We start from the raw sequence: 8,865 nt of genomic DNA on the forward strand, positions 1-8,865 counted from the left end.
TAATTCCTGGTCTGAATCTGAAGGCCTGAGGACTAACAGTGACGTTGGTGTAAGCTTCTGTCCCAGGGCAGGACAACACCAACGTCTCAGCTCAACAGTCAGGCAGAGAGAACAAATTCTCTCTTACTCAGTCTTTGTTCTATTCAGGCGTCCAGTGGATTGGCTGAGGCCCACCCACATTGGGGAGGGCAATCTCTTTACTCAGTCCATTAACTCACATGTTAACGTCTTCTGGAAACATCCTCACAGGCACAACTAGGATAATGTTTAATCCAGTATTCTGCACACTCTCTGGCCCAGTGAAGTTGACACATAAAGTGCTTTGGAGGCAGAAAGTACAGGACTTGCTTCTTAGTTGCAAAGGTGGGAGAAAGGTGAGGAAAAAAAAATCAGGGGACACAAGCCCACGTTTTTCATGGAAGCAAATTGTGAATGATGGGGCAATTTTACTGAGACAGGAAAGGCCAATGGGCAAGAAAAGCAAGAGTTACCTTTAGGGAAGTCAATTCTGAGGTACTTGTGGGGACTCTAAGAGAAAATGTAATAACAAGGTAGTTGGAAAATTAACCTAAGCCTCCTCGGAAAGTCTGAGTAGGAGGTGTGAATTTGGAGGTCCTTTCACTAGGTGGGTTAAATCAGTTGAAGAAAGAACATGGGCTCTAACAATTAACAAGCACATGAGAAAAAAAAACAACAACCTTCTGTTGTGGAAGCCTCAGGGGAGAAGGATCAGTGATTGTCAGAATCTCACTTGGGACAAAAAGAGCTAATGGTGAGTGAGGATAAGGGGACAGAGTTCTCACCTTGGTCTACAAAGCCCTTATTTAGCATCACCAGCATCAGTCTCTGCAAAGCATCCTATTACAGTACCTCACCATTAGCTCCATCCTCCATCAGAGAAAGGAGTCCTGGGCAAAGGTTGGATGTCATGTTCTGAGAAGGTTTTGAACTAATGTTGAGGTGGTGAAGAGCAAATGGTGAAGTCAAGAGATGCAAAGAAGGTGGGGTTGACCAGTTGGCTATCGAGAAAGAAGGAGAAGGAGCCCAGGCTGTTACCCAAATGTCTGGTTTGGCAATGGGCTGGTTCACAGGGGAGAAGCCGTGTCCTCATTTTGTTATTTTTGAAATCCAAAGCAAAGGGACCCCTTCTGGAATTGACAACTTCCAACCACTGGGTCCCAGTCTTTCTGCCTAGAAAAGGATTCTCCTTTATGTGACCCTGGTTATTACACAACTGGGGTCAGGACAGACACCCTCTGCCTGCGTGTCCCTGCCAGGCCTCACCATGGTCCACACTGATTACATTCTTTTTTTTTTTTAAATAAATTTATTTATTTATGGCTGCGTTGGGTCTTTGTTGCTGTGCGCGGGCTTTCTCTAGTTGCAGCCAGCGGGGGCTACTCTTCGTTGTGGCGTGCAGGCTTCTCATTGCAGTGGCTTCTCTTGTTGTGGAGCACACATCTAGGTGTGCAGGCTTCAGTAGTTGCTGTGTGTGGGCTCAGTAGTTGTGGCACATGGGCTTAATTGCTCCGCGGCATGTGGAATCTTCCCGGACTAGAGATTGAATCCCGGTCCCTTGCACTAGTAGGCGGATTCTTAACCACTGCGCCACCAGGGAAGTTCCGGTAGTTCTATTTTTAATTTTTTGAAGACCCTCCATACTGTTTTCCATAATGGCTGTACCAATTTACACTTCCACCAACAGTGTACGAGGATTCCTTTTTCTCTGCAAAACTTACCTGTTGTCTTGTTTATAAAACCCATCCTAACAGGTATGAGGTGGTTTCTCATGGTGGTTTTTTTTTTTTTTTTTTTCGGTACGCGGGCCTCTCACTGTTGTGGTCTCTCCCATTGCCCAGCACAGGCTCCGGACACGCAGGCTCAGTGGCCATGGCTCACGGGCCTAGCGCTCCGCGGCATGTGGGATCTTCCCGGACCAGGGCACGAACCTGTGTCCCCTGCAACGGCAGGCAGACCCTCAACCACTGCGCCACCAGGGAAGCCCTTCATAGTGGTTTTGATTTGCATTTCCCTGATAGTGATATTGAGCACATTTTCATGTACCTGTTGTCCATTTGTATGTCTTCTTTGGCAAAACATCTATTCAGATCCGTTGCCCGTCTTAAAATCAGATTTGGGATTTTTTGCTATGAGTTTTAAAAATTTCTTACGTACTTTGGGTATTAACCCCTTATCAGATACATGGTGCAAATATTTTCTCACATTTCATAAGTTGCCTTTTTTTTCATGGTTTCCTTTGCTGTGCAGAAGCTTTTAAGTTTGATGTAGTCCCACTTGTTTACTTTTGCTTTTGTTGCCTGTGCTTTAAGTGTCATATCCAAAAAATCATTGCTGGGACTTCCCTGGCAGTCCGGTGGTTGGGACTCCGTGCTTCCACTGCAGGGGCACAGGTTCAATCCCTGGGGAACTAAGATACCACGTGACACAGGGCACAGCCAAAAAAATAAAAATAAATACATTTAACCATTCAAAAAATATTTAAAATAAACAAAGAAAATCATTGCTAAGATCAATGTTAGGGAGATTTTTCCCTATGTTTTCTTCTAGTAGCTGTATGATTTCAAGTCTTACATTTAAGTCTAATCCAGTTTTGTGAGTGGCGTAAGACAGAGGTCTAGTTTCTTTTGCGTGTGAATACCAATTTTCCCAGCACCAGTGATTGAAGAGACTATCCTTTCCCTATTGTGTGTTCTTGGGGTCCATGTCAAAGTTATGCATGAGTATATATCTGGGTTCTCCTTTTATATCTGGGCTCTCCGTTCTCTTCCACTGTTCTATGTGTTCTGATCCATGTACCAGTACCATCTCGTTTTGACTATAGCTTTTAGTATAATTTGAAATGATGTGATACTTTGAGCTTTGTTCTTTGTCAAGATTGCTTTGGCTATTTGGGGTCTTTTGTGGTTCCGTATGAATTTTAGGATGGCTTTTTTCTGTTTCTGTGAAAAATGCCAGGGGAATTTTGATAGGAATTAAGTTGAATCTGCAGATCACTTTGGGCAGTATGGACAATACTTTTATTTTAATGGTATTAATTCTTCTAATCCATGAAAAGGGGATAGCTTTCCATTTATTTGTGTCTTCCTCATTTTCTTTCATCAGTGTCTTATAGTTTTCAGTGTGCAGGTATTTTATCTCCTTGGTTAAATTAATTCCTATGTATTTTATACTTTCTGATACTATTGTAAATGGGATTTTTTCTTTATTTCTCTTTCTGAACGTTTGTTGTTAGTGTATAGAAATGCAACTGATTTTTGTATATTGATTTTCTCTCCTGCAACTTTACTTAATTCTAACAGGTTTTCTTTGGTGGAGTGTTTAACATTTTCTATATATAAATCATGTCATCTGCAAACAGAGATAATTTACTTCAAGAAGAGGGAATTTTGGACACAGGGATACAGACGCCAGGTAAATACCACGTGTTGATGGGGACAGAGATTGAATCGATGTGTCTATAGCCAAGGAATGACAAGGATTACCAGTAGCCACCAGAAGCTAGGAAGATGCAAGGAAGGATCCTCTACCCTAAAGCCTTCAGGGAGAGGATGACCCTGACAACACTTAGATTGCAGAACTTCTAACCTCTAGAACTATGAGGCAATAAATTTCTCTTACTTTAAGCCCAGTTTATGGTACCCTGTTATGGCGCCCTAGGAGACCAGTACTGTGATGATCTGGTCTTGTGCTTCTAGATATAAAATCATAAGCTACTAAATCATTTTCATAAATCATCTAAGTCAAAGACACCTAAGAACAAGGAGGGAAAGTATGGCCCACGTGTACAGAAGGGAGTAAAGGAAACAAAAAGACCACAGTGTAGCATGTGAACTTTTAAAAAATCAATATTTGAAATCTTTTTCAACAATCCAGTTACTTAACTGAGATGTTACTATTGTGTTTATGAATTAATTAAACAAGCATGCTTCACCTGCAGAGAGCCAGTGTGGGACACAGGGGAGAGTGCGGGCTTTGGAGCTCTTTGAGTTCAATCCAGCCTCCCCACTTAGCATCTGGTGACCTTGGTCAAGTTACCTAATCTACATGAGCCTCAGCCTCCTACGATGCCCGTCTCTAGGTTTGTTATGGTGACTCAGTGAACTGATGTTTATGACGTGTCAGGTACTGCACTGCCATGGGTACGATGCAGGATACAGTCTGTCCCCAAACATAAATTAGAGCATCTTCCGACGCTTTAAAGACAGACATTCACACAGGTGGTTTGAAGCAGACCCAGAAACACCGGTGCTCAATGGAAAGAGGAAGAAAGACATATCTTGCTAAAAGCAGCAACTTGCAGAAAGAGCATGAAATAAACACACTGACACCCACCTTGGACAAATACAGCAGGACACGTGTTTCTCACTGTAATGATAGTCTTTATTTGATTTTCATCACCTTTCAATGAAAGAGTGGTTCCCATCAGCACTATGTAATTATGAACCTCACAAATGCATCTTATAGATAATGAAATTTCCTTAAAATTGAAAGATAAGTGTAAGGAAAATTTGTAGAGAGAGAAGGTATAAAATAGAAGCTTGGTTAAATGTAAAGCAGGTTTTTATCAAGAAAGAAAAATGGTACCACTACTCCGTTAAAGTGGTACTGCAAACATACTATTTTGCTTGTTCTCAAGCTAGTTGTTCATAAAAAAGAAGCTGGTTTGCCCTTTTCTTCTTAGTGATCAAATCAACATGCTTGTGTACCTCACCATCCTGGTAAGACAAAACCAAGGGGAAGGAGAAGCAAGGCTTCTAACTATGTTAAAAATCGTTTCTAGGGTAGGAGCACAAGCCTTGCTTTCCAGAAGGTGGAGAGACACATGACAGTTTCAGGGAGACCTGTGGGGGCCATGGCTTTAGCCCATTGTGTCTGGGCAGCTGACATAACTTCAGTCCCCCTGGGGTCTCTCTCTGGTCTGAGCTGCCTTAGCTCTGATGATCTGGCAGGACCGTGGTCACTAGGATTGGGTATTCCAAGGCATTGCAGTCATCCAACAGGAACACCAAATCCTGGAAAAGATGTGCAATGAGCAGGAATGTCACTGAAGGTGGCCACAGAGCCCATGCACAACTATAGGACTCCTGGTTATCCTCAAAGACTGTTCAATTGTTCCCCTTTGTGTGAAAATTTCCCAACCTTCATTCCCCCAAGGAGAGCTGGTTACGTCTTTCTTCACCTTCCCATTGAATCTCATATAGTCTTTGACTATTGAATTCAGTTGTACGTTGGTTGACCAGATGGATGGATGGATAGATGGGCAAGGGAGTGAATAAATGAATAAATCTCAATTATTGAGCAAAAACTCTGGGCCAGACATCGGGGATACCATGAGTAACAGCACCAGGTCTCACCTTCAAACACTTTAGAGCCAACAACAGCACTTTTCAGACTGTATTATGTCTTCTTCTTGTCTCCCCTCCATGACCAAGGGGAGAGGGGAATGAGGAGGGGAATGGGTGTGGGACAAAATGCTCGTCTCATCTTTGATGCATAGTAACAAACAAATCTTAATAAAACTTAAAGCTAAAAAACCTAATAGCTAATTATTAGTTTCCTGGGCCAGGCCTGGTGTTCGGTATTCTATGTTTAGTCACCTTGATAGAGATCTTAGGACCGAGGGAGTTACTACAGTGTCCAGCACACACAGGGTCAGGTTGTAAGTAGTATTATCCTCCCAATGCTCTCCTGACATGGTTATCATTCACGAATGAGGAAACTGTGGCTCAGAGAGAGGAGGCGACACTGGCATTTAGGAAGCAGGGAGGTGAAGACAGGGGCTCAGGTCTGCCTGCTGCTGAAGCCTGTGCCCCTAGGACCACACGACTCTGCTTTCTACATCTTAACCAGTGCTGATTCTGCGTTTTTCCCGTCTCCCTCCCCTCTGCTGCCAGATTCCTCCCAACACAGAGCACACCAGAAGCCCCTCCCCCAGGAAGTCTCCCCTGATCCCAGGGCTCTGGGAATTCTCGGAATTCCAGAGTCCTCTACCCGCAATCCCAGCCCCATTTGACTCGCAGCCTGTGGTCTTGGGTGTTGGAGATGGAGCTGGAGGACAGGAGGAGCCTTGTCCTGAGTTCCCCAGCGCTCAGCAAGAGCTATAGGGCTGAGGAAGGGCGTTGTGACCTGGAAGCACCCCACAAGCTTTTGTTTTCCTCCTCCTCATCTCCCTCTTCTCCTAATCCTTCTCTTAAGTTCTTGGCTGATGACAAGTAGAAAAAGAACGTTCAATGGCGTCACTTACCCTCCTGCAGAACGAGTTCATGATGGTGTACAGTTTCCGCACTTTGTCCTTCAAGGCATCTACCCGGGCCACCTTCCAACACTGGGGCGATGCCACAAAGTCCCGCAGCTTGGCCAGCACACAGTAATTCTGTGAGTGGACAACAGGGACGGGTCTCGTGGTGGAAGTCAGTAGCCAGAGACGCGGGAGCTGGGGACTCCTGGCCCTTCTGCACAGTCTCTCCCCACTCCCACTCCAAGCCCTCCTGCAGGCAGGCAGACCCCTCTTACGTGTATATCCAGGTACAGCCTGGGCAGGTATCTCACACACGGCTCCTGCAGAAAGGGAAACGGGTTTCTGTGTTGCTCACAGGGACACACCCTCAGCCTGGCCACAGAAGGCTCTCTGCCAGCCTCCCCAAAACCAGAGCAGCCCCAGATCCCTGGGGCCTTCCTTGATGCTGCCGTGTACAATACTTTCTTGTACCATATGCCACATTCCCCCAAAGTAAACTGCTCTTCTAGAATTCGACTTTTAGAATGCAACCATTTTATCATTGACTATGAGCTAGGGAACAGTTTTATATATATATATATACACACACACATATACATACATATATATATATATATAGAGAGAGAGATACATACATATAAATATGTGTGTCTATATATGTATATATATTAAAACAGTTCTATAACTGTAATCTAGACATAGTAATATATACAGTATATACTTTAGTAATATAAAACTGTATATATATGTACACTTTTATATTACTATATTTCACTTTTGCTTCTGTGCTGGCCTGAAGGTCAGAAGACCCAGATTCTGGTCTCCCGACCAGTTATCCCCTGTGTGACGTAGGGTAGGTCTCCTTCTTCTTTGTGACTCGGTTTCCCAGTTGTGAGATTAGAGAGTTAGAACACATCACCTCCACTTCCTTCCAGCTCTGAGCCTATGCATTATTTTAAGCTTTAAAATCATATAGTTTTAAAAGATGATTGCTCTACACATTTAAGAGCAAGGAATTTGCGGATACGTTGGGGCGCAAAAATACAACCAAATGTTGTTACAAAGAAATATTAATTTATTTGACAGAGTCGCTAAAAAGTAAATTGCAGAACTGCTGTGTTGTTTGATCCAATTTGTCCACACACTTGGATAACTATGTACAGACCCAGAGCTGAAATCCTATCCTCTGAATGTGATGGCAGCAGGTCACCTCTAGGTGGTAGAATTGCAGTAATATTTATTTTCTTCTTTGTCTTTTGTGCCTTTTCCAACCATTTTCAAAGTATATGACTTTCATAAGTTGAAAAAAATACTCATCATTTAAGTTTCAAAAAGAAAATACAAAGGAGGTGATAGGGTATCGTAAGCCCCACATCTGAGAACGGTGCATTTTATTTGAAGGGTTCACAAGTGGTAAAGGGATACTTTTAAATTTTACCGGAGCTTTGAAGTTTAATTTGTTTTGTTTCTACACTGGACGAGCAGTCAGGAGGCCGGATTCTAGTTCTGGGTGGTCCCTGTGGGACTGATGGCTCCGAGCCCCTGGGTCTTCCTCTTAACACAGTGTTGAGAACAGTGCAGACATCCTGGGTTGTCCTCTGTGCAGGCTGTGTCTGCATTCAAGTCTTCAACCCTCCAGCTGCCCGAAGCCGGTGAGGGGCTCGGCCACCCCCTCTCACAGCTGAGGATGCTGAGACTCAGGGCTGAGTAATTTGCTCAGGGTCCTACAGCAGGTTAGGGGTGGGGCTGATTCTGGGAGTTGCCCCCTTAGCTCCTGCTGGCTAGTGGAGAGAAGAAATAAGCAGGACTCTTTGGTCCTCCTTAAGTTGGAGCTCTAAACTCTATGGGAGCTTCTCTTCTCCTGTTCCCTTCTCTTCCCTTCTCTTCTCTTCTCTTCTCTTCTTTCTCTCTTTCTCTCTCTCTTTTTACATTTTAAAACAGATCCTCTGATATTTGCTAGCTAGTTATAAACAAAAATTGTGATGTCTTTGATTATATTTTCTTTGTATTTAAAAGGAAGTGCAAACCATCGGTATTTAATAGGATGGGAATAAAACACAAATACCCTTGAAATTAACATTGACCAGAAAAGAAAAATAGCGTTTTTTCCCTGGTCCAAAGGCAAATTTTTGAGAACTGGGTCTCCCAGTCCTCAGGGGGGCCGAGGGCACTCACCGAAGGCTCCGTGGCCTGCAGGCTCCGGGAGTCAGCGGTGATCTCCCGGCTCAGGGCCAGCATCCTGGAGTAGCAGGTCGGGGGAGCCGGCTGAGCGGCGGGGGGGCCGGCCAGAAGCAGCATCAGCAGGGGAAGCAGCTGGGGGGTCATGGTGCAAAGGCGGCCTGACTGCAGCCCGAGGCCAGCCGCCCCTTTAAGCAGAGGCTTGGGGGTGGTCCTCCACGCCTCCGTTTCCTGTGGTGCCCAGCCAAGGCCAAGAGCACGCCCACCTGGCCTGTGGACACTGGAGCCTTTCAGACCTAAAGGTCCCCCTTGTTGAGAGGAGGTGCTTCCTGGCAGGGGCGGGGAGGGGGAGATGCCAGGCACCTGGAAGGGAACAGGGTCTTCCTCTCACACAACTTGCCATAGAACTTTCTCTCCTGGCAGGGGCT

The 8,865-nt window shown here is 44.7% G+C and overlaps 1 protein-coding gene across 1 annotated transcript; it reads right to left on the minus strand.

Annotated features, from left to right (window-relative positions):
* Positions 1-4,928: 4,928 nt before the first annotated feature.
* On the minus strand, positions 4,929-8,584 carry CYTL1 (cytokine like 1). Its single transcript, XM_060147360.1, has 4 exons — positions 8,435-8,584; positions 6,535-6,579; positions 6,266-6,394; positions 4,929-5,033 (listed from the first exon to the last, which is right to left on the minus strand). Exons 1-4 carry the CDS (start codon positions 8,582-8,584, stop codon positions 4,950-4,952), a joined length of 408 nt encoding a protein of 135 aa, XP_060003343.1. The 3' UTR covers positions 4,929-4,949.
* Between the last annotated feature and the right edge of the window lie 281 nt (positions 8,585-8,865).

The sequence above is a fragment of the Lagenorhynchus albirostris genome, chromosome 4 (genome assembly GCF_949774975.1).
Source record: "Lagenorhynchus albirostris chromosome 4, mLagAlb1.1, whole genome shotgun sequence".
NCBI lineage: Eukaryota > Metazoa > Chordata > Mammalia > Artiodactyla > Delphinidae > Lagenorhynchus > Lagenorhynchus albirostris.